The sequence below is a fragment of the Sylvia atricapilla genome, chromosome 14, assembly GCF_009819655.1.
Source record: "Sylvia atricapilla isolate bSylAtr1 chromosome 14, bSylAtr1.pri, whole genome shotgun sequence".
Lineage (NCBI taxonomy): Eukaryota > Metazoa > Chordata > Aves > Passeriformes > Sylviidae > Sylvia > Sylvia atricapilla.
This window is the reverse complement of record NC_089153.1, coordinates 19049615-19075656: the sequence shown is the minus strand read 5'-3', so window position 1 is coordinate 19075656 and position 26042 is coordinate 19049615. Positions and strand designations below refer to the sequence as shown.

Below are 26042 nucleotides of genomic sequence, written 5' to 3'. Positions count from 1 at the left end.
GAAATAAGAATATCTAAATCCCAGCTTACCCAGAAAACAAGCGCAGGAATTTCTAACATTGAAAACTTTTGGAGCAGTTATCAAGCCATTGGAAGTTCATGGAATGATGATTTAAAATCTGCTTCCCCTGCTCTGACTTTAAAGTGAAGTGGGAATTCAAAAGGTCTAGTTACTCCTGTTCAAGAGTTATCTGGATTTTGTGGGAGTAACAATCCAAAGAAATGCCAATGTTACTTGTATTTGACATTTAAAACTCTCCGCAGAGCTGGCAAGTTCCAATGGAACAAGAGCCACAATGCCTAGAAAAACAGAAGTCAGGAATTCTATTTACAAATCCATGGAAGAGGAGGATGACATCAGGAACACACTCCAGCTGAAAGCAGCCATTTATTGGAAAAGGCAGGAAGTCAAACGGACAGTCTCTGTCCAGTTATGGCCAAGCAATTATCCAGGAGTCAGAGAGAAAAGTGGGAACCTTGGACTGGGATAAGGCCTGCCAGCGGCTTCACTTCCTACCAGCTCTCTCCTTGGCCTGCAACCACCTGCAAGAGGAAAAACAACAGCAATAAAGTTTCAAACCTGGCCAGGATGCCCTGGGTTCAGGCAGACTCAACTGCAGCTCCCAGGCAGAGAGGCCGGGCCGTGCCTCGGGCAGCTCCGGGAATCCGGGATTGCCCGTGGGATCCGAGGGCCGGAAAAGCGCACGCACCTGCCGGGTTCAGTGCCGGGACACGGCGAGGCCTCGGCTCAGGGGCAGCAGTTGGAGCCGGGACTGCAGGAGAGCACCCCAAAGCCCCGTTAAACATCCAGCACTGCACGCAGCACGCTCCAGCAGAAACTCGGGTGGGATCCAAGGCCCCCGGACACTCAGTGTTCCTTGCCCTCGGCAGCTTTGCCAGGGCCTCCCTCAGAACACTGACCTCACCGTGCAGCTCCTACAAAAGAGGAGAACTCACGGCAATCACCAAGCAATCCACAGGTCTCCAGTTATTAAGAAGCAAAGCTGCAGCAAAGTGTGTCCAAACTCCACTGCAAACCGGCAGGTCTGAGGAGACGCAGGAATTTATTCCAGAGGGGTCATAAGTGTCCCTCAGCCAGCCAGGATTTCTCTCAGGCTCTCTCCACTGCTCTCTGAGGACAAAAACAGCAGTTTTTCCCTGGAGCTCCCCTTTCCACCAATGCAAAGACTTCTGTTCTCCAGCTCCAGGGTCAGGAAGGAAAACAGGAATATTATCATTGCACAGACTGTCCAGGAGAGTGTGACTGAGGCAGGAGCACCAGCTCCCAATGCACTGCTGCCTCTGGATTTCTAAACAGTACCTTCCAGCCTGTCCTTCCCAGCACCATTCCCTGGGTGCCATGTCCACAGACACCTTCCACTGTGCAGTTTAAAACCCATAGAAACAAAAAAAAAAACCAAGATCAAAAAATCAATTCACATGCTTCTAGTCTGGAGAGAATGAGGGAGGTCTAAAATCTATATTTATTTCAGAGCACTAGAGCAATTTTTCATGACCTTGAGTATGAGTGACGGGCAGCAAAAGCTGATAAACACCTTCATTAACTTATCAGCAGCAAAAAAATGAAGTTTTAAGTTTAGTAAAGATCAAGTTCTGCTTCTAAAAATTAGGGAGGTGGCATGTTGGTGTTAGTGCTTTAACCTTCTGACATTAGAGAGTATTTGTACAATAAATTAATTATTGAATCAGCTAACTTTAAAATAAGATTTTTTTAAAATAAGGTTCACCAAAAAAAGTCCTGAAATCAACATATAAGCTGCACAGCTATTTAAAAAAAAGCTGTATTTGGTGTGTATAACTTGACAGCCCCTCATGTTTTCAGCCCTTACCATTTATTTTTTACCAAGTTGATGATTAAAACCTTGTAGAAAGCACAAAAAAAAAAAAAATCCAGGACAAAACTGGTCATTTTGCCAAGTACCCCCAGTGTGGAGCAGTGTCAGCCCCAAGGGTTTGCTCCCTCAGCCCAGCCCAGAGCAGGCTCCAGCTGCTGCCCAGGGAGGGTTAGCAAGGGACTCACTCGTTTCAAGCTGTAAATGCAGGTGGCCTGCACTGGAGTGCCAATAAATGTGAAATATGTGACTCCTGTCGAACACTGACTGACCCTCTCTGGGGGGCACCCTCACCAAGGATAGGGCACTCTGCCATGGATTTTATCCAGCTGCATCTGAAAGAAAGTTAGGACAAAAGTCAAATTGCTGCAGGGTAACTTGACGGCTCCAGACATCTTGTGGCAACCTAGGAATACCCTCGACAGGCCAGCTACACCCTACATCACAAATTTCAAGGCCCCAGGCCTTACCCTATTACCCCTACACCCAGACTGAGCAGCAAGGCAGAGCAGCTCCTGGCCAAACACACACAGACACCCGTGACACAGAGCAGGACAAACGAGGGGACACAACAGGGACAGAAATCTCTTGGCAAGAAGAACGACCACAGGACCGAGAGAAGTCGGGATGAGATGACCAAGGTAAGACTGAGGGTGAGCTGACCAGGCTCAGAGAACCCTGCAGGAAGATAATGCCAATGGGATGATTATCCCAAGAACCAAAAAGATGGATGCCCGAGAGTCCTACGGTCAGAATCCTCTACCTATCTTTGCATTCCTAAAAGACCTAATCCTCCAGAATGGATCGTGGCAGTGCACAGCTGTGGACACAGCTCAGAACAAGACCTGAAAAGGCACCAGACCGGATGCTTGTGAAGAGAGATGGATTCTGGTGCGTGTCTGAGCACCCGAGTCAAAGGCACCTGGCCGAGGAATGCAGAGATCAGAGATGCTGAGAGCGATGCCAGGGTTTTGATAAGCCCCTCGAAGGGCTAAGGGATAAGACATGAAAGACAAAACACCCAAAACACACAGAGGGCACAACAGACAAGTGACACGACACATGCCAGGACTGCTCTGCCCTGCTCACCTCAGCAGTGTGATCAAAAATGAGATTTTCCCTCTCTGTAGCCTGAGGTGTCACATCTCGGACATCCCCATCTCCAAACCTGACTCAAAAATCTCTCCTGGTGACTCCCAGCACCACATTTGTATCCCCCCTGTGGCTCCGAGCCCTCCACTTATCTCTTGGATGTCTGGGGATGAGATTCCACGTCGGGTGCCAAAGAAGGCTGCCTCGCCCTCAGGGAACTTCCTGCTGTCTCTCAGTCAGGTACCATAAAGAAAACCAAACAGATCTGCGTGATCTCAGCAGATCTGTTGGCTGGTCAGTGAGGGGGTCCCTGTATAATACAATGGACCACCTGAAACACACAAACAATGATGGATGCTCAGAGCTGCACCAGAAACACTACCCCTAATCCAAACACATGAATTTTAGAACCACACACAAATAGATGAGCTTTAGAAAAGAAAACAAAACAAACAAAAAAAGGACACCAAAAAGAACCCCAACTCTTATTCCTCATAGTCAAACCACTAAATATCATAAAAATAACCCCGTGGCCATTCCCCTCAAAAAACCTCCAAAATATATACCCAGAACCCCTCAACTCAAAGACCTGCCTCTAACCAAATAAAAAGCAGAAAACCCATGTCTTTTGAACTACATAAATTCACTAACCTCACACATCCAAACCTCAGAATTTTAAACCCTTAGTCAGGACTAGTGCAGCATACACACCAATCCCATCACTGCATACAAAATCAAAACCTATTTTCTACTACTAACCTAACAAAAATGTCACAACTTTTAACTGCAATAAAACCTAAAAACACCTAATTAAAAAAAACCCCAGAGGAGCACCAAGAGCTGGCACCTGCAGCCCACGGGGCCTGGACCTCAGCATTTTATCAACACCAGAACAGCTGATAAGAGACCAAAGGAGCTCAGCTACAACCCACAGCAAGGACTACCTAAATATACTACCTCACTTCAAAACAGCAAGTTGGATTATTTCATGTTATCCAGTCTTTATGCCTGTGCACACTTTGTTTGTTAAATAAATGGTTTGTTCCACTTTTCCCCAAGGAAGTTCTTTCCCAAAACAGTTTAAAAGAAAGATACTGTTTGGGTTTACTTTCCAAAAAACACCCATACAAAAGTTTCCTCTTTGAATTTACCCTAAACCACAACAACAACAAACAAATCAAACTACACAACAACAAAGAAATCAAACTACAAAAATAAAAAAAACCCCACATACTTGAAATTAACACTACCAAAAAAAAATTTTTAACTTGATAAACCCATAATACCTCAAAACTATCAAAACCAAAATACCACCTACAAACACACAGAAAGCCAAAGATCCATCTAACTACAAACAATATCCCCTAAATTATCCATAGCTATAGAAGATACAATGTTGTCCAACAAGCCAAATTAGTAAATCCCTATAACACAATAAACAACAAAGCAATTATTAGTATTAGGAAACCCCAAAAATGAACTACATCACACTACCTCAAACCCACCAAAACAAACACTACACACTCATCATGGTAAAAGTCTGCACTATTTCTCACACCACAGCCAACTACAACATCATAAACCTTAGAAAACATATCCTTGGAAAACATAATACCCCACCAAAAAAATTCAAAACCAAAACTCAGCTTAAAAACAATCTAATTAACACAGAAATTAGGAATCCTAATGTGAAATGAATAGACCAAATTCCTCATCATACACCATCTACCAGCAAAATGGAGCTACATAATAAATTATTTAAAAACACCTTAAAACCACTAAACAGAAAAAAAAATGGTCCAACCCAATCTAAATGCCTACATAAAATAAGCAAGACCCCAATAACATATCCCAAGTCTATACAAAATCCTATTTTATGTAGTTCTTCCTCAAATACAGAAGAACCCACCGGGATCCACACCCCAGGATCCACCCCCCGGATGGACCCCCCGGATCCCCCTTCCCCGCCCACCCCCCGCCCCCTGAGATCCACCCCCCAGGATGCACCCCGTGAATCCACCGCATGAAATTCACCAAGGAATCCACCCCCGGGATCCTCCCACCGGATCCACCCACCCCTCGAAATCCACCCCCCGGATCCAGCCCCTGGGATCCACCCCCCATAATCCACCCCTCAAGATCCACCCCCGGGATCCACATCCCCGATCCACCCCCCTCCAGGTTCCTGATGTCATTTTGCAGGAGACATTTGGCCCTCTCAGGCCAAGTAGGATTCCAATTTGTGGTACCTTGGGTCTGGGAGAAATCCTGATCCGTCTCGAAATCTAGGCGGCCGAAGGCTGGTCCTGGGCACAGCGTCTTGGATTCGAACGGCCTTTTCCCTGGGAAACTGAACACCCCCAAAATCCACCTCGAAATCCACCCCCCTATCCAAGAGTCACCTGTAGTTTGTGGGAGTAGATGCAAAGAAACTCAAGACTCGCTTGTATTTGACATCTGAAACTCTGTAGGGCAGGAATGTGTGGGGCAGAGAAACGAGGTCAGGATGTGGGGCAGGAGATGTGTAGGGCAGGATTATGTATGGGGCAGAGCTCAGGCAGAAAATCAAGGGTCAGAAAAATCCATGGGGCAGAGATCTCTGGGGCAGGAATGGGGGAAGGAACGTGTGGGGCACAGCTGGAGGAGAGAAACAGAGCCAGGAAATCTATGGGGCAGGAAAACCTATGGGTCAGGAATCTGTGGGGCAGAGAAATCTACAGGGCCAGAATGTGTAGGCAGGGAACATCATTCCCACACATTCCCTGCCCCACAGATCACAATCATGCCCCACATCCTGACCCCATTCCAGTTCCATAGATTTTCTAACCCTTTTTTCTCCCCAGCTCTGCCCCACACATTCCTGACCCTGTTTTTCTTCCCCCAGCACCGCCCCACACAGCTCCTGGGGAGACCTGTTCTCTATGAAGTTATGTGTTCAAAATTAAGGTTTTAGTTTAGTAAAGATCAATTTTTGCTGCTAAAAATTAAGGAGGTGGCATGCTGGTGCTGGGGCTTTAACCTTCTGACATTAGAGGGTATTTGCAGTATAAATTCATTATTGAAGCAGCTAACTTCAAAATAAGACTTAACCACACAGTTATCCAACAGAGAGTCTCAAAATCAAGATATAAATCTCACAGCTATTAAAAAACTGCTGTCTTTGAAGCCTGTAACTTACCAGCCCCTCATGTTTTCAAGAAGAAAATGCCAACAATATGACTTATTGCATAACTATTCATGTTAACCAAGCTGATGATTAAAACCTAGTAGAAAGCTTAAAAAAACTAAAAAAAATTTAAAACTCCAGGACAAATCTACTCATTTTCCCAAGTACCCGCAGTGGGGAGCTGTGTCAGGCCCAGGTGTCTGGTCCCTGGGCTGCTCTGCCAGGGATTTTATCCCTCTGCATCTGAAAGGAAGTTCAGACAAAAGCCAAAGCGCTGCAGGGTAACTTGACAGCTCCAGACGTCTTTTGGCAACCCAGGAATAGCCTCGACAGGCCAGCTACACCCTACGTGACAGATTCCAAGTCCCCAGGCCTTGCCCTATTACCCCTACCCCCAGACAGAGCAGCAAGGCAGAGCAGCTCCAGGCCAAACACACACAGACACCCGTGACACAGGGCAGGACAAATGAGGGGACACGACAGGGACAGAAATCTCTTGGCAAGAGAAACGACCGCAAGGACCGAGAGAACTCGGGATGAGACGACCGAGGTAAGACTGAGGGTGAGCTGAGCAGGCTCAGAGAACCCTGCAGCAAGAAGATGACAATGGGATGATTATCCCAAGAACCAAGAAGATGGATGCCCGAGAGTCCTACGGTCAGAATCCTCTACCTATCTTTGCATTCCTAAAAGACCTAATCCTCCAGAATGGATCGTGGCAGTGCACAGCTGTGGACACAGCTCAGAACAAGACCTGAAAAGGCACCAGACCGGATGCTTGTGAAGAGAGATGGATTCTGGTGCGTGTCTGAGCACCCGACTCAAAGGCACCTGGCCGAGGAATGCAGAGATCAGAGATGCTGAGAGTGATGCCAGGGTTTTGATAAGCCCCTCGAAGGGCAGAGGGATAAGACATGAAAGACAAAATGCCCAAAACACACAGAGGGCACAACAGACAAGTGACATGACACACGCCAGGACTGCTCTGCCCTACTCACCTCAGAACAGGGATCAAAAACGAGATTTTCCCTTCCTGTATCCTAAGGGGCCAAAGCTTGAGCATCCCCATCTCCAAACCTCACCCAAAAATCACCCCCAGTGACCCCTGCCCTGGCACCCTGATTCCATCCCCTCTGTGAGCCAGAGCCCTCCACTTATCTCTCGGACATCTGAGGATGCAAATCCACGCCAGGTGCCAAAGAAGGCCGCCTCACCCTCAAGGAAATTCCTGGTGTCACCGGGCTGCTTTCTCAGTCAGCTACAACAAAGATGACCCAACATGAATGCGTGATCTTAACAGCACATGGCCAAAAACTAGCAATTCTGCTACTCACCATCTCCTAACAATGCCCAGGTCCTCGGCCTCATGCTCCAGCTGTGCCCAGAGGCCAACGCCGACATCACAGGGTGTGCCTGGGTTAAGAGCGGACAAGGTGACCTGGCATTGCTAAAACTCCAGAAGACCCTCGCTCCTCCTCCCCGAATCCTAACCCCAACTGCTCAGCCATTATACAAGCCTGGCTGGATGGTGCCTTCCAATGGAGAAGATCAAGGCTTCCTCACAGAGTCCTGAAATGCTCCCGGGGGGCTCACGAGCCAGGTCAACCAGGTCTGTAGTCAGGTGACTGCACAGCCTAAAACACACAATAACGGAGGCTTAGAGTTCCACCAGCGAGTGAGGCAGGAGCAACAGCAACTGCTTCTGTCCACCCATCACTGCTCACTGTGCCCACTGCATCTTGAGTGCTGATATCCAGCTACACCACCTAAAACAAAGACAAAGAACAGTGCTGTAACATAACCACCATTTACACCTCCCCTGCAAACACAAACGGTGACTGACCTTCTCAGGGGAGCCCCCGCACCCAGGATGGGGTGCTCTGCCAGGCATTTTATCCCTCTGCATCTGAAAGAAAGTTCAGACAAAAGCGGCAGGGTAACCTGACAGCTCCAGATATCTTGAGGCAACCTGGGAACACCCTCCACAGGTCAGCTACACAGTACATCACAAATTTTATGTCCCTGGGCCTTGCCCTATTACCCCCTACACCGAGACTGAGCAGCAAGGCAGAGCAGCTCTGGGCCAAACACACAACAACACCCGTGACACAGGACAGGACAAACGAGGGGACACAACAGGGACAGAAATCTCTTGGCAAGAAGAACGACCCTGAGGACCGAGAGGACTCAGGGAGAGATGACCAGGCTCAGAGAACCCTGCAGGAAGAAGGTGACAGTGGGATGAATTCTCCCAAGAACCAAAAAGATGGATGCCCGAGAGTCCTACAGTCAGAATCCTCTACCTATCTTTGCATTCCTACAAGACCTAATCCTCCATAATGGATCGTGGCAGCACACAGCTGCGGACACAGCTCAGAACAAGACCTGAAAAGGCACCAGACCGGATGCTTGTGAAGAGAGATGGATTCTGGTGCGTGTCTGAGCACCCGAGTCAAAGGCACCTGGCCGAGGAATGCAGAGATCAGAGATGCTGAGAGCGATGCCAGGGTTTTGATAAGCCCCTCGAAGGGCTAAGGGAAAACACATGGAAGACAAAACACCCAAAACACACAGAGGGCACAACAGACAAGTGACACGACACATGCCAGGGCTGCTCTGCCCTGCTCACCTCAGCAGTGTGATCAAAAATGAGATTTTCCCTCTCTGTAGCCTGACGTGTCACATCTCGGACATCCCCATCTCCAAACTTGACTCAAAAATCTCTCCTGGTGACTCCCAGCACCACATTTGTAATCCCCCCGTGGCTCTGAGCCCTCCACTTATCTCTTGGATGTCTGGGGATGAGATTCCCTGTCGGGTGCCAAAGAAGGCTGCCTCGCCCTCAGGGAATTTCCTGCTGTCTCCAGGCTGCTGTCTCTCAGTCAGGTACCATAAAGAAATCCAAACATTGATGCATGATCTCAGCAGATCTGTTGGCTGGTCACTGAGGGGGTCTCTGTGTCATACAATGGACCACCTGAAACAGACAAACAATGATGGATGCTCAGAGCTGCACCAGAGACACCACTACCCCTAATCCAAACACATGAATTTTAGAACCACACACAAATAGATGAGCTTTAGAAAAGAAAACAAAAAAAAAAAAGGCCTCCAAAAAAAACCCCAACTCTTATTCCTCATAGTCAAACCACCACATATAATAAATATAACCTCATACCCATTCCCCTTAAAAAAACTCCGAAATATCAAACCCAGGACCCCTCAACTCAAAGCCCTGCCTCTAACCAAATAAGAAGCAGAAAAACCCATGTCTTTTGAACTACATCAATTCACTAACCTCACACATCCAAACCACAGAATTTTAAACCCTTAGTCAGGACTAGTGCACCATGCACACCAATCCCATCACTACATACAAAATCAAAACCTATTTTCTATTACTAACGTAACAAAAAAGTCACAACTTTTAACTGCAATAAAACCTAAAAACACCTAATTAAAAAAAAAAAAAAAAAAAAAAAAAAAAACCAAAACAAAACAAAAAAAAAACCAGAGGAGCACCAAGAGATGGCACCTGCAGCCCACGGGGCCTGGACCTCAGCATTTTATCAACACCAGAACAGCTGATAAGAGACCAAAGGAGCTCAGCTACAACCCACAGCAAGGACTTCCTGAATTTACTACCTCACTTCAAAAACAGCAAGCTGGATTATTTCATGTTATCCAGCCTTTATGCTTGTGCACACTTTCTTTGTTAAATAAATGGCTTGTTCCACTTTTCCCCAAGGAAGTTCTCTCCCAAAGCAGTTTAAAAGAAAGATACTGTTTGGGTTTACTTTCCAAAAAACACCCATACAAAAGTTTCCTCCCAAGTTTACCCTAAACCACAACAACAACAAACAACAAATCAAACTACACAACAACAAAGAAATCAAACTACAAAAATAAAAAAACCCCACATACTTAAATTAACACCACCAAAAAAATATTTCTAACTTGACAAACCCATAATACCTCAAAACTATCAAAACCAAAATACCACCTACAAACACACAGCCAAAGATCCATCTAGCTACAAACAATATCTCCTAAGTTATCCCTAGCTATAGACGATACACTGTTGTCCAACAAGCCAAATTAGTAAATCCCTATAACCCAATAAACAACAACCCAATTATAAGTATTAGGAAACCCCAAAAATGAACTACATCACACTACCTCAAACCCACCAAAACAAACACTACACACCCACCATGATAAAAGCCTCCACTATTTCTCACATCAGAGCCAATTAGAACATCATAAACCTTAGAAGACATACCCTTGGAAAACATAATACCCCACAAAAAAAATTCAAAACCAAAAATCAGTTCAAAAACAATCTAATTAACATGTAAATTAGGAACCCAAACATGAAATAAATAGACCAAATTCTCACCATACACCATCTACCAGCAAAATAGAGCTACATCATAAATTTCTTAAAACACCTTAAAACCACTGAACAGAAAAATGGTCCAACCCAATCTAAATGCCTACATGAAATAAACAAAACCCCAATAACACATCCTAAATCTATCAAAAACCCTATTTAAATTAGTTCCTCCTCAAATACAGACAAACCCACCCATGAAGTTATTTTCACTCAAAAAGCAAATTACACATCATGAACAATATTAAAAAAAACTAACAAAACACTACATACCACCATAGAAAGCAACATTTAGAGAAAAAAACACATCTAAATATCCCTATTTAGTAAAACCCCAGGTCAGGAAGGATTCTGCATAATTTAAACACTGGCAATAACAGAAGAGGAATTTCATCATTCAATTTGTACTCCTTTTATCTTCATAACCCATTTTTCTTCTAGGACCACCAGGGAGGAATTCACAACACAAAGCTGAACTGAGGAAAACAAAAAAAAACCAAAAAAAAAAAAAAAAAAAAAAAACCACAAAAAAACAAAAAAAAAAAACAAAAAAAAAAAAAAAGAAACTATAACCCCACACTGTCCTACCTTTTACTTGGCACAAAGGTTTGTTCTTCGGCACATCCTGAAGCAATACTCCCACGTGCACATGTTCTCCCAGACACAATAAAATAAATAAGATAAACTAACCATCACTCCACAAACCACACAGAACACCTCAGCAGGAACATCCCCAGTCACAAAGCCCTCCTCAGGCTCCCCTCTTAAACCGGCCCCAGCAGGGACTGTCCCCTATTATCCTTTACAGATTACAGCTGGGGATGCTCTGTCCCCTCACCATCCTTTACACCTCACACCTGGGGCCATGTGTCCCCTCACCGTCCTGTGACAGCTCTCACCTGCAGCTGCTGCCGCTCCGAGTGTGAGGGCGGGGGCAGAAGGGACTTGCTGCTCATTCCCTGGACAGTTCATTGTCTGCACCTGACCCGCTGGAGCTCCGGGCTTTCCTTGCTACCGATAAGGACCCCTCTTCTCCTGTAGGTGCCCAAGGCTGAAACTGGGATTCCACCTCCAAAAACCCGTAATTCCTAAGGAAAGTCCCCAGCAACCTTTACCCTCCATTTGCAATATTTCCTTTGGAATCATTACTACCTTTTCTTTCTGTGGAAGTTTTTCAAACATTCATTGAGAGCTCAGGAGATGAGTTGGCCTGTTCATGACTCAGCTGACGAGCCCAGGCTAAATCCAAACATCCAGAATTAGGTGTAAGGAATGTGTGGGGCAGGAATGGGCCAGGGAATCTACGGGGCAGAGTTCTATGGGTCAGGAATGGGGGCAGGAATGTGTGGGGCAGAGCTGGGAGAGAGAAACGGGGTCAGGGTGTAGGGCAGGATATGTCTGGGGCAGGAAAATGTCTGGGACAGAGCTCAGGGAGAAAATCGGGGGTCAGCAAATCTATGGGACAGATATCTGTGGGGCAGGAAAATACATGGGGCAGGGAATCTATGGGAGAGAAATGGGGTCAGGAAATCTACAGGGCAGGAAAATCTATGGGTCAGGAATGTGTGGGGCAGAGATGTGTGGGGCAGGAATGGGAGAAGGATGTGGGAGAGGAAAATCTGTGGGGCAGAGCTGGGGAGAGAAAAATGGAGTCAGAAGATCTGTGGGGCAGAGAAATCTATAGGGCAAGAACGTGTGGATCAGAGATCTATGGGGTCAAGACGTGAGGCAGGGATCTATGGGGCAGGAAGAGGGTGAGGATTTGGGGCAGAACTGGGGGAGAGAAATGAGTCAAGAATGTGTGGGGCAGACATCTGTGGGGCTGAACTGAGAAGAGAAATGGGGTCAGGAAATCTATGGGGCAGGAATGGGGTCAGGAACGTGAGGGGTAGAAATGTGGGGCAGGGAATTGGGTCAGGATGTGGGGCACGATTTGCAATCCGGGGGGCAGGGAATGTGTGGGAATGATGCTCCCTGCCCCACACATTCTCGCCTCATAGATTTCTCGGCCCCACAGATTTTCTGACCTCCTTTTTCTCCCACAGCTCTGCCCCACACAGGTCCTGGGTAGACCTGTTGTCCCCCCTCAGCCTCGGGGATCTGACAATCAGGTCCCGGGTAGACCTGTTCCCCCATGCCAGACTTGGGACCAGGCCTCCTCGTTGTGCCCCCAGACCTCCAAATCCCTGGCTAGACCTGTTATCTCATGCCTACCAGTACTTGCTTCTGGGCTCCTGGGTATACCTGTTGCCCCAGGCTGGCCTTAGTACCTGTCCCTGGGCTCTTGGGTAGACTTCTTGAAGACAAGCTCAGGAATTTTTAACACTGAAAAGTTTTGGAACAGTCATCAAGTCAGTGGAAGTTCATGGAATGATGATTTAATACCTGCTTCCTCTGCTCCGATTTTAAAGGGAAGTGGTAATTCAACAGGTCTAATTACTCCTATCCAAGAATTACCTGTATTTTGTGGGAAATAGCATGTATTTGTATTTTGTTATGGGGCTCAGTAACAATCCAAAGAAACTCCGATCTTACTTGTATTTGCCATCTGAAACTCCCAGCAGAGTTGGCAAGTTTCAATTGCACAAAACGGCCACAACTGCTGGAATAACAAAATACACCTCAGCAAAAGTCAGGAATTCTAGCTACAAATCCATGGAGGAGAAGGATGACACCAGGAACACACTGCAGCTGAAAGCAACGATTTATTGGAAAAGGCAGGGAATCAAATGGACAGTCTGGGATATTGGCCAAGCAATTATCCAGGAGTCAGAGAGAAAACTGAAACCTTGGACTGGGACACGGCCTGCCAGTGGCTTTGCTTCCTACTGGCTCTCTCCTTTTTTGCCTGCAACCACCTGCAAGAGGAAAAACAACAGCAATAAAGTTTCAAACGTGGCCAGGACGCCCTTGCTTCAGGCAGATTCAAGTGCCGCTCCCAGGCAGAGAGGCCGGGCCGTGCCTCGGGCAGCTCCGGGAATCCGGGATTGCCCGTGGGATCCGAGGGCCGGAAAAGCGCACCCACCTGCCGGGTTCAGTGCTGGGACATGGCGAGGCCTCGGCTCAGGGGCAGCAGTTGGAGCTGGGACTGCAGGAGAGCACCCCAAAGCCCCGTTAAACATCCAGCACTGCACGCAGCATGCTCCAGCAGAAACTCAGGTGGGACAAGGCCCCCGGACGCTCCGTGTTCCTTGCCCTCAGCAGCTTTGCCAGGGCCTCCCTCAGAACACTGACTTCACCGTGCAGCTCCTACGAAAGAAAAGAACTCACGGAAATCACCCAGCAATCCACGGACTTCCAGTTATTAAGAAGCAAAGCTGCAGCAAAATGTGTCCAAAGTCACAGGACTTCTTCCTCAATTTAAACTGTAGGATGATGAAAATGGGGGGGGTGTTACCCTCAATTCAAACCCATAAAATGGCCTATTTTCCCCCTTCCATTTAAAATGGAACTCTGAAGTCATTCCAATCTCAGTGCTGAGAAAGCTGGAGGAGAAAGCACCCCTCCAACTTCCCACCACTCTTGGAATTTTCTTCCCTATCCCTTCCAGCTTTGTAAGGTTTCTGGGGGTGTTGGGATTATCGGTGAACTTGAGAAGCTGCACACGCCTAAAACATTCCCTTGGGAACGTGGAGCTTCCCTCGTGCCTTTCAGTTCTTCATCCCAAATACTCTCCCCAAGTATCCACAATCAAGAAAAACCAAAAACCAAAACCAAAACCAAAACCAAAAAAAAACAAAAAAAAAAAAAAAAAAAAAAAGGAAGACTAATTACTTCTGACATAAGGAGTGTTGATTATCCCAACACACTTCCAGGTGAAAAAACATTTTGGCCACTCTAAAAAATGCACTTGATATTGTCTCAATTCAATAACTGTTATTTAAATTTTGTACTAAGGATCGTAAGGACAAAATGCTTGGAATTCTCAAAACCAGCTCAGCTTGGCTATTTCAAGGAATTTCACACGCAAGGAACTGAGCAGTCCCAGATTTAAACACCACATTTGATATAAATCTGATTGAAATTTGATATTGTTTGGCTGTTAAGCTTTTCCAAAAGCTGTGGAGTCAAGCTTTCCCATGTCACATCTGGTGTTACCCTTGGGAAAACCCCCGCTATAAAGGCTTTGGTTTAAAGAGGCTGCACTTGATGTTACAGACAAATTCCTTTGGGATTTGGCATTTCCTGCACTTTCAAATACATTAAAAGAACTGAAGTGCAGAGTGCTGAGCCTCAATTATTCCCTGTCTCCTCACATTTTTCTTCAGCTCTACATGGATTTGTGCCTCCTCTGAAGGTCTGGAAAGGAATTTGGGAATCCCCTTCAGTTTCTCTGTTTTACAGCTTTATGTGTCCCAAAAGGCAAAACAAGAAAAAAAACCCACAATGGCATAAAATCCAAGCCCCTCCCAAGATGCAGCTCCACACACCAAACCTTGGGAGAATCCACTCCTCCAATCCCACCTTGAGATGAGCTTCTGGGGTGCTCTGCCTAATCCATATCTGAGCTTAGATAGTCCAAAGCCTGCAGGAAAAGAGGAGGCAAATGAAGGGGAGAGGGGAAAAAATGGAGTTTAGGGTTTTTCCTCTGGCATGATATTGAAGGGCAGGATGGAGAGGTTTGATAGAAAAGAAGTCCCAAAGGCTGCCTAATTCCCAGCAATTAGTAGTGCTGCTGAGGTTGAATCCAAGAGGAGAAATCTGCTGTGATCAAATGGGAGCGGCTGACGGGATGGGTTTTAACATATATATAATATAGCCTTCTTTCTTCTCTGTGGGCCTCCCAGAAATTCTTCATGTCCGGATGTACTCCCAGTCTCCCTGCTGGGGAGGATGGACTTTGATATCCCAGGTTACTGGTGAGGCTCAAACAATAAAGTTACGCAATGATCAAAGTTTTCTTTCCCAGGGAAATTACATATTCTCTGAAACTGAGATAACCTATCCCAAGAGAACATTCTCACTCCAGGAAGAGTCAAAGTCAGGTACAGTCAGATATGGTCTCCCATAAAGGATTCCAGATGGGCATATTTTTTGCTTGGAGCTTGGTTGAATTCCTCAGCAACGTCAGGGAATGTGGCCATTGGGGTTTTTTGGTAGACTTGGTTCATTTGCCTTTTTATGGCCTTGTTGCCTTCTCTCAACCTTCCCACTGAATTGTGGTCTCCAAGGAATATGTAAATCCCATTTGATCCCTGTTCTTTTGGACAATTTTTGCATGATTCCTGTGCAAACTGAGGTGCCCTATTAGGATGCTTTTCCTTACCACTCGCCAGCAGTTTCATCTGCCAGTCCAAGCCCTACATTAGTTGGGCTCTTCCCACATTTCTGAGCTTCACAAGGCAGAAGATAGACTTGGCTTGGGAACTAAACACTCCCATCTGTCCATGTTTGACAGCTGACATGTTTTTTGCTGCAGGGGTTAACAATATTGCAGAAACAAACAGTAATGCTGCTGATGCATTTCAATGTGAATAATGCAAAACATAAAAAACAAAGGTGCACAGGAGATGGACATTCAAAGTTTGAATGTTAAACTTTGAATACTGAACACTATACATTGTCATAACAGAGAACTGTTACAACCAAAATGGGATCTTGATAATTAATAGGTTTAAAAGGTCATTGCTCAAAAGTCAGATGGAAGACTTCGAAACATTGCAAAACAATAGAAAACATAGATTGGGGGGATCACATCACAATTAATCCACAGTGCTCCTCCACCTTGAATATGGTGTGTGTAATGCAGACCTCTACCTCTCTGAAATGAGGTAACAGTATGACAAAAAGTACTAAAAGATATGCATGTCTGAAGTAAGATGCAGATCAGCTGCTTTACAAAGGAGACTTTGCTTCTTCAACCAGAAAGCAAATTGGGAAAAGCATGACAAAGTCCAGCAGTTATTATGGAAATGGTATTATTCATAATTTTCTATAATAGAAGTCTTAAGAGGTATCAAACGACATAAGGAAGTACCAGGTTTAAACACACCCCTCTCTCTTTCTTTACACAGCACATGGACATTGTAAAATTCACTTTTCCATCAGATATTGTGAATGCTAAAACTTAGTATAGGTTACAAAATCATTTGGACAACGATAGATGAAATGTGGAAAGACATGACTCTGGCTCATGAAATTTATCAGCCACAGGTTACAATCACTAGAAAAATATTCCAGGGCTGTCTTGGACAGAGACTGAACTCCTTTTGATTATGATAACTTCTTTAACAGACACCATCAATGTCTGTAATGCCTCCTTGCTTATTAACTACTGTATTTTAATGTATGCATGCTTTTTAAAAAAGATGATCATGTTTCATTTTATGACCCTAGAGATCTGTGGCAGATTACAACCACAGTTAAAACACCTCAGGTGGCGTGTTTTGTACACAGAAGACCTCCTCCTTAGGAAAAGCATGAGATCTATGTATACCTTCTGCCGTCAAATTCAATGCCTCACAGATGTGTTCCAGTTCATTTGAATGCATCTGGAGCTTCGTATAATTTTCAAGCTTATTTCCACAAACAGAACCTAAGAATTATGTCCAAGAGCTTTAAACACAAGGATCTTCAAAAAAAAAAAAAAAAAAAGCTGCTGCTGTACATTTCCTTCAACTTTCTGTCCTATTTCCAACTCCAGTTCTCAGGCTAATTAGGAAGAAACCTTTAAGACAGTATTCTAAGAACCACTGTTGACATTTTGTTCAAAGAAATTGGTAGTAAGATTCACTCAATCGAACCTGTCCCTTCATTTCCTTATGTTCCGGTGTCTTTTCAAGTATTGCAAAGAAAAATATAATCAAAATTATTAAAAACAGTAAAAGCAAATTCATTCACTCCATAGCTTAATCACACCTCTTTGACTAATGTTTAGATTTTACTAAGGTGTGTTTTAAAGTATCTCAAGGGTTGCCCAAGTCTGCTATGAGTAGAATTCCTGTGAATGCAGGCAAACCTGAACACACAGTTGCAGTTTACACACTAACCTCACAGAGTGTTGCATATCAGAATGCACCAGGCAGCTCAGTGACTCACTACGTAGCTGGGCACACTCTGGTAGATAACCTGAGAGCTACACACACTGGTGCAGTCACATAAGTGCAACAGTTAGGATAAACACATTTTAGATATTCATTACATAAAATGTTTTCATGAGCTTCTAAAGCCATTCCCAACTAACCCTGTCAGACTGAAAAACAGCCAATGCCATAAAAAGTAATGCTCGGTCTTTATGCTAATACAAAGTAAAACTCAGCTAAAGTTTTAACTGCATCTTACCACAAGGATGAAAGCATTCTGTGCCTTTTTTCTACCTATCTCTCCAACTCTGATGTTTGCACATCTCTTACTGATCAACAGTTCTTATTAGGGCTACAGGAAGCTAATGTACACAGGTGAAAATGTGACATGTTTAGCTCAACAATAACAGCATCAAGCCCTTTTCATAAGCATATTATCTACACTAAAAACTCTTGAGGATTCTAAAGTCTACTGGGCCACAAACAGAAAAAATTTGAAATAAACAGCCACTTATACCAAACAATCGACAAATATGCTAGTCCTAGTTAACAGTGCAGTTTGCTTTAGAAGGGGTCACTCCTAGTTAATAGTTTGGTTTAGAATGGGTCAAAGACACTCTTCATGAGCCAGCCTTCAGCCACTGCACTCAGCTTTAGTCGTGAGCACGTATTTAGCGGCAGCCCTTCTAAGGAAATCTGCCGCAGCTCAGATCACCTTCAGTCTGCCAGCTACCAGTTTAGAGTCTACGAAGTTATTTTTCCTGGGGCTACCTGAGATCTTAGATATACAAAACCCGGACGTGTACGAGTGAAAGCCCTAAAGGAAAGAAAGGCCCATGTCCACATACCTCTTCACTTACAAAGTCTCTGCCTACAGCTCTCTCTTCTCTGTGTCTCCGTGTCTCTTCGTGTCGTCTCATCTCTCCAGTCAGGGCCCACGAGCCATTTGGTAAGAGCAGTTCGCAGTCACAACAGAGGTATCTGTAAGAGTTGGTTGCATTTTATCAGCTTTACAGAAAGCCTCCAGTGGCATTTCTAGAAAACAAGAGGACGCAATGCAACAGGCTACATGGCGTACCACACCAGATACTGGGCTCCGAGTACGCCCAAACTTACTTTTAGCACCTTATTCCTAAGGAGAAAGAAAATCGAACAACCATTTTTCTCTAGTGGAATTAATGCACAAAACCGCCACCTAGCCGAGGATTACTATCCTCACGTCCCCACGTGAACAGTCATTTACAGAAAGGATCTGCACAGCAAAAGCCTGGGCGGACAAGGTCACTGGCTTCTGCAGGACTCCTCAGGTTAGACCGCATCCTACCTATTTCGGAGGCGCGTATGAAGAGCAACTCAGTCCCTGTTAACGAAAACGAACAATAACCAGCAATGAGGAAACGCTGATGGTCGGTGCGTGCTCCACCGGCCTTTGGGAGCCTCACGGAGAGCCTCGGGCCACTGCGGTGCGGCGCTCTGCCGCCCGGAGCCGCGGAACCCACTGCAGGCACGGGCTCGCAGCCCCCGGCGAGGGCCTCCGAGAGGTGGGAGGGGAGACGCGGGGGGAAAGCGGGAGGGAGGCTGCGCTGCACCATCCCAGAGGCTGCGCAGCGCAGCCCCGGAAACGCCTGAGCAGGAACTCCTTTTTTGGGGTCGCGGAAGGGCCATAAAAGGCGTGGGGGAAATACCAAATATGGTCAGAGGAGTTCCGGACGCCGCGGGGGCGGTGCTTCTGTTCAGCCGGGGCCGCCCCCGGCGCGCCCCCGGCCCTAGCGCGGCGCCGCGAGCTCTGGGGCGGGGGTTCTCCTCCGAGCCCAGCCGGGCGGGCGTTCCCTGCCGCTAGTGGTCCCATTTGAACTGAGCTTTAAATCATAAGCAGCCGAGGTTTAGTTCCGAGCAAATGGGTCTTCTGCGCGTGAGCGTAAAGGCGAATGGTATTCGCTTCCTTCGCCGCCGCTCCACTTCCTACGGGAGGGAGGGTTTTCCTGGCCAGTGACAACACCTGCTGTTACCTTGGGAACAATCTCCTTGAAACCTACTCATCCGACCAATTGGATTAGAAGCAAACTTTTTAAGAATCAGAAATCCTGTCTTCAGGCCAACACCAAACGAAAGATCTTGCAGAAAATGTATGGGCAATGCTTTCTCATAAAGCATTTTTCCCCTTGATATCTGATTCTGTTTTATGGAACAAAGGCCATGAGAACAGTGAATGCAGAAGACACCATGTATTTATTTCCTTTATGTTACGCTAGCAAGAGTGCACTGGCCTTTATTCCTGTATAACCAAGCACTACTGCCTGAATTGGACCACTTTTCACACAATGCACCAAAGAGAGCCTGTCTTCTTTTTGCCTCTTTAGGCGTGGAAATTACCATCACTGCTCATTTCAAAGTGCTCTGAAGAACATGGGGCACCCTCAGGCTCATCAGGCATTGCTGGAGAGCCTACTTGGCCAGTTTTTAGTACAATCGAAATTCCAGAAGGCTAGACCAGGAGTTAACAGAGATGAGCTTAAAAAGACAACATCTACATCTTTTAAGGAGGAGAAGTGGAGAGGAGGGTGTGCTGATCTTCCCTGTGGTATCCAGTGACAGGACACAACACATTGGAGTAGCTCAAATCTGCATTAGAAAATGTTCAGACTTCCCTTCCCATTAGGAAACATTTCTTTACCGCTGGTACTCAGTCAAATGGAACAGGGTTCCTAAAGAGGTGTTCAGTGCCTCAAGCCTATCAGCATTGAAGAGACATTGTACATTGTAATAATGTATGTATCCTTAATAGCAGTTGGGCTAGACGTTCATTGTAGGCCCTGGGTCCCTTCCAGCTGAGCTATTCTACTCTATACATCTGAACAGAGCAGTGCTCACCAATCAGAATAACCAGACTCCAACTGGTTTTTTGTTCTTGATATTGGGAAACGGATGTAGGCAAAAATTTTACTGTTACCTGTACATAATGTTATTTGCCTCCTTCTTTGAAGCACCTCGTTTGGAGACTCTTCATTGTCTTGTCTCCCATAAGGGGAATTCTGTGACTTCTGACATGAATTATATGCTCAGGTATTCTCAAGTGATATATTCAACTTGCCAGTCAACCTGCCTTAGACAGAGGCCAGAGTCTCTTGGGTTGAAAATTTAGCACCTTTTCCTGGAAAAATCCAGCTGCAAAGTCCCTGTTAGCAGCTTGGCACAAGCCAGCACAAAGCTGCACAGGTCTTTCCCCACAGCTTGTCCCAGTCCTGTCTGAGAGACAACAGACTGGGATTTCCCAACTGGCAAGTTCTTAGGTATCTTTCAGAATTGATGCCATTTGCTAGAGGTGGTCTTCATACCTGAGGAGAAGGACTAGAATTGGGACTTCAGCAGATTGCCCTTCCTAGCCACTACAGTCAATTTTGGTAAGCATAGGGCACGCCTATCTGGAAGAGATTGCTAGGCAGTTTACATTGTGCTAATTGCATTCATCAAGACCTGTTTCTGCCAGCTAGTCACAACCTAAAACATAAGTATCTCGTAGAGAGCCTACCCAAAAGGAGAAACGTCAGCACCCTTTTCTGTACCTGTACCACCAGCTCTCACAGATCCAGTTTTTTTCTGAATTCAGTCTGCAGTGGTCACAATAACCCCTGAAATGCATTTCAAGCCGACACAGAAGGAAGTGTTTTCTCCTGTAAATCCTGAAACACCTGTAATAAAGGGTATCAGGCCCACACATTCATATGCCATATGTTGTGTCAAGGAGGAAGTTATGGCAGCCCTTAGCTGACCAGTGCTATCTCATGTCAACCAGCCCTTATGACTGAGCTTACTGTATTTCCAGCCTAGAAACTGCTCTATTATTTTGACATCCAGTAAGATTTCTGACTACCTATGAACACAGCTGAGATTCCAATTTTCTAACTTTAGTTTCAGCACTAGAATTGTTTTTCTGTCTAAGGTTAACTTTGGAAAAGCCAGAAGACAGTAAGTGTGGCTACTTCAAAAGAGCTGGTGATACACCTAAAGCAAGGACATGAATGCACCATCCCTGTGTTTTGCAAGCAACTGAACATTTGATTTCCTCTAGACAGATTGATTTCCTCTCCTTTCTTTAAATAGGTATTTTTCTTCCAGGAGACAAGTGGTACATGTGGCTTTGAAGCTGTGGTGCAGTCTTCCTAAGTAGTAATTTCAAGGAAAGTGTAAGTCTGCACAATTTGATGTTTTATTTATTTTTTTCTGAGGGGTATTATACACCAAATATCCCAATGGCAGGAAAGCGCATTCAATGTGTTTAGAAGCCAAACAGTCACTTTCATTTTAACAAACACAATTACAAAGTAAAAATAAACCACAAAATAATGAACTGCATGTTCATAACATACAAAAAATTGCTGCCTACTCAGTAGGTAACTACAACATTCCAACTCCTGAATATATATATAAATTTACATTTTTGTAACAAAAATAGACTTTGAGATGTGGGGGGGAGAGGGTGTGTGTGGGGGGTTGGTTTGTTTGTTTTTCCTTTACATTCCATCCCCTGGCCCTTTCTCTTGCTCCTGTCCCCACCCATTCCCTGCTCTTCCTTACATTCTTTGATTAACATCCCTTCCACTTTAAGGCAAGATGCAAAGCATCCACTCACACAAACGCATGACGTCAGCAAGGCTTCACAAAAAGGCACCAAGACTTGTAACTTTTAAAACAAAACTTCTGCCACATGTGAGAGTCTCATCAGGTGATATTTTACATAGCATCGCTCCAACATGCTCAAATACAGTAAGTGCTGTTCCCAAGGAAGTTTGAAACGCGTTATAGCATTGTCACTGAAATAGAATTAACACTTACAAAGTATGGCCCTGCAAACTCCAAATTATACAATGTGAATATGCAAAGATTTTTTTCAACATCAATAGTACCTAAAGGAAAGCAAAACCATGGCACATGTACAATTTACATCAGCTAGATACTTACTCAAAAGTCCTTTCTTCCTAATAAAAGACTATTGTTTACAGGGAAAATTATATTGAACTTATATCCACAGTCCATGCAAATTAAGTCATTCAACAGAGGTGGAAAACTTAAGCAGCAGTTGATTCAGGCAGCTGATGTTTAAACTAAATAGCCTTGCAACGTATGGTGGTGTGGAATAATTGGAGACTCCACGTCTGACAATACCAATGGAAAAGGCAAATTCTCCTCTTCCAGAAGGTAGTCTCAGCAGATCTCAATTGTCCTTGGAGAAAAGGCTGAGTTCATGTCTGAAAGTGCTGAGGTCACCTGTGAGCTGAAGTTGTTGGTGACTCCTGGAGATGAGAAGGAGGTGGCCACTTGGGTCTGAAAAGTGGCAGTGCCAGAGGGGTAAGTGGTTGCTATAGAAGGGGATGGGAATGTGGTGTGTGCAGGGGAGGGATAGGAAGAGGGAGCAGGAGAAGAATATGCTGTGCGCACTGGGGAGGGATAAGTGGTGGCAATGGAGGAAGGGTAGGATGTAGTCACGGAGGAAGAATAGGCAGGAATTGGGGAAGCAGTTGAGGCTGGAGCTGCCTTTTCCACTTTCTTGTCTTTCTGCCTAAGGTGGATTTTAGTGTGCCTCTTCCTCTCATCACTTCTGGCAAACTTTCTGCCACAAATGTCACAAGCAAATGGCTTCTCTCCTGTGTGTGTGCGGATGTGCGTAGTCAAGTGGTCACTCCTGCTGAAGTTCCGCATGCAGATGCGGCACTGGAAAGGTTTCTGTCCCGTGTGGATGCGTATGTGCCGTGTTAGCTCATCAGATCGTGAAAACCGCCGGTCACAGGACTCCACTGGGCAGGCATAGGGACGCTCATGAGGAGGCGTCTTGCTGGGACGGTTTGGGTATTTCCTCATCCTGCTGGGCTTGATCAGCTGGGACTGATAATTAGTGTTGAGGGTCTTCAACTCTTGGGAGCCAGTCTGCGTAGCAAATGCCTTAATAGTGGACAGTGGTGTGAGGGAAGGCTGCTGTGCTCTGGTCTCAAGGGCTGGAAAGGGCTTCTGATCAGCTGGAACAAGACTGAGCTCACCCTGTTGTTGCTGAGGGAACAAGTAATCCGGGATCATTGGCACCTGAAAGTTGGTTTTAGCAGTCGGATAAGCTGGAGGTGGATACTGTATGGGGGCTCCAGAGGGGTTGGGGAAGGACTGGGTCTGGGATTCAGGGAAATGTCAGAGCTGGAATTGGGAAATGTTGGTTGCAGCTGAATAAATGGGGTTGTTCTCGCTGGCTTGGACGGAGCAGCTCAATGGGGAGCTCTGCGAGGAGGATGGTGATGATGAAGTAGGCGTAGAGGTGGGAGGCGCATTAGCCATGCCCACCAGCCCACTGACGAGGCTGAAGAGGGGCTCTGGCCATAGGGGGTTGCTGCTGTTGGGGGCCGGCTCTAAGGAGAAGCGCCCCGTGTAGGTTATCGGTGGCAGTCGCGTCGTTTGGTTGGGATAGCTGGTTTCTGGCAGGGTTTTCTCGTTGTTCAGGGAGATTTCAGGAAAAGTGTCTGCAAAGAGAGGAATAGCAATTAATTCCAGCAGCCACTGCAGCTGCTGCCGGTGCTCGCGAGCCATCCCCTCTCACAGCGCAGCCCCAGATTCTGGTTAATTACTAATTGAGCGTAACATATTGCAGAGTCGCTGGCAGTTCTCCAGCTGCAGCTAGTCGGAGCCGCTGACGCAGACAGAAGAATCCCCCCGCGCGGCCGCCGGGACAGAGGCGACGCTGCAGCGCGGAATTCCCGCAGGCGTCGCTGCCCCCGCTGCAGACCGGGACTCCCCGCCCGCCTGGGCGAGGGTCAGCGCGCTTACCTGCCGCGAGGTGCTCGAAGTGCTGCTCTCCGGGCTCCCCGGCGGCGCCGAAGCCCGCACTTTCGGGTGCCCCGGGCGGGGCAAGGAACTGCGGGCCCCCGCCGCTGAGCAGCATCATCTCCTCCAGCTTGGGATAGTGAGTGTCCATGGAGGGGGGCGAGTGCGGGAAGGCGCCAAAGGGGTCGGAGATTTGCAGCGGGGGCAGGAGTTGCATCTCTGCCTTGGCCGCGGCCATGAGGGCGCCGGGGTCCGACTCTGACGGGTGATTGGCGCTTGCCGCCGCGGGCCCGGCGGACGGGCCGGCTGCGGGGAGGCAGCCGTCGGCTGCTCTGCGCCCCGCGCCGCTCTCGCCCCGGCGCTGCCCGCTGAAAGCGCTCGGCTCCCCGCCCGGGGCTCCCCCCGGCTCTGCCCGCTGGAAGCGCTCGGCTCCCCGCCCGCCCCGGCACCGCCTCTATATATCGGGTCTCACCGGCCGCAGCCCGCCCCAGCCCTGACGTACATGGCCATATATGGAAAGCAGGAAGCCCTTATATGGATGCGGGCCGGAGGAACCCCTCCTGGCGTCAGAGCCTGGCACCGGGGGAAAGCCGGGCCGGGGGGCCCCTCCCGCCCTGGGCTGAGGGCCTCACGCCCGGTGCAAGTCTGTCCCCCGCCATGGGCAGCGCTGCCGCAGAGCTGCCGCAGCATGTCCGGTCCCGGGAGATGGGATGCCCGGCCCCCGCGAGCCCCGGCCAGCCCGCCGGAAGCCCCGCCGTACTTTCCATATAGGAAACACCTTATAAGTCTCGATTCCGGCGGACTCTTCCTGCTCCTTATATGGCGATTCCGGCCCCGGGTTTGGGGGGGGGGCCGCAGAGCCAGTCTGCAGCGGGGCGCGCGCCCGCCCCCAGGCAACAGGAGCACGCGGAAGCCCCGGGCTGCGGAAGAGGGAGGGTGGTGCCCGGGCAGGTGGCTCAGGAGCCTCGGGGGCACCCGGCAGACCCCGGGATCGCTGCCGTGTTTTGCGAGCAGAACACCCCCTCGCCCCCACCCCCGTTTGCTCAGCTCGCACTACTCGCCTCCCCTCCGTCTCTGCGGAGGAGCCAAGCGCCGGCGGCTAACGGTCAGCGGTGCCGTGCCCGGGGCAGCCTCGATGTGGAGTTTTTCTGGGTGCTGGCAGCACGCCCAAGACAGGAGCTGCCCGCTCCCGGAAGAGGCAATCTCCGGGATTCCAGCGGCCTGCCGGGATCACCCTGCTCCGCCGCTCCCGACGAGAGTGGCGGAGGTCTGCCCGTAGCGCCAGACCGGGACAGACCCCGGCTCCTCGCGCCTCCTTCATGTAGCGGAGAACGAGGCACTGATAAACAGAGAGCCTCAGCTACTACATGGCCACAGCCACCACTGACTTCAGCGCGATGAAAAGTGACAGCGCACGGGACTCTGCCCTCGCAGACTTAGGATTGTCTCCTGACACGGCTACAGCTCTTTCCTGCCCACCCCGCAAAGCGCTGGCTGCGCCCTGCGCCGGCTCCGCATGGAAACCTCGGGGGGGCCGTCTGCTCGACCGCAACACGCACGCTGAGGAGCCGCGGAAAGAACACCCCGCAGGCCGGCGGAGCCTCCCGCGCTAATAAATAGTCGCTCGCCGCGGCCGCCGCCCCGCCCCGCCCGGGCAGCCCCGCTGCCGGCGCGCGGGGCTCCCCTTGGCGCGGGCCAGGCGGCACCGACGACGCA

At 47.6% G+C, this 26042-nt stretch overlaps 1 protein-coding gene and 1 long non-coding RNA gene across 14 annotated transcripts; both read right to left on the bottom strand.

Moving 5' to 3' along the window:
• Positions 1–707: 707 nt before the first annotated feature.
• On the bottom strand, positions 708–19159 carry LOC136367675 (uncharacterized). Of its 13 annotated transcripts, XR_010744726.1 has the most exons (5): positions 18850–19159; positions 18374–18506; positions 16940–17074; positions 14968–15028; positions 708–935 (listed from the first exon to the last, which is right to left on the bottom strand). It is a non-coding gene; the product is annotated as an uncharacterized lncRNA (long non-coding RNA). The 13 variants fall into 13 exon arrangements; XR_010744728.1 differs by lacking the exon at positions 14968–15028 and having other exon boundaries at positions 18850–19158; XR_010744721.1 differs by lacking the exon at positions 16940–17074 and having other exon boundaries at positions 18850–19157.
• A 2549-nt stretch (positions 19160–21708) lies between these two features.
• EGR1 (early growth response 1) lies at positions 21709–24759 on the bottom strand. The gene is given in 2 exon segments (XM_066329476.1): positions 21709–24025; positions 24330–24759. Coding segments are annotated over 2 exon segments (1533 nt in total). The 5' UTR covers positions 24565–24759; the 3' UTR covers positions 21709–22727.
• Between the last annotated feature and the right edge of the window lie 1283 nt (positions 24760–26042).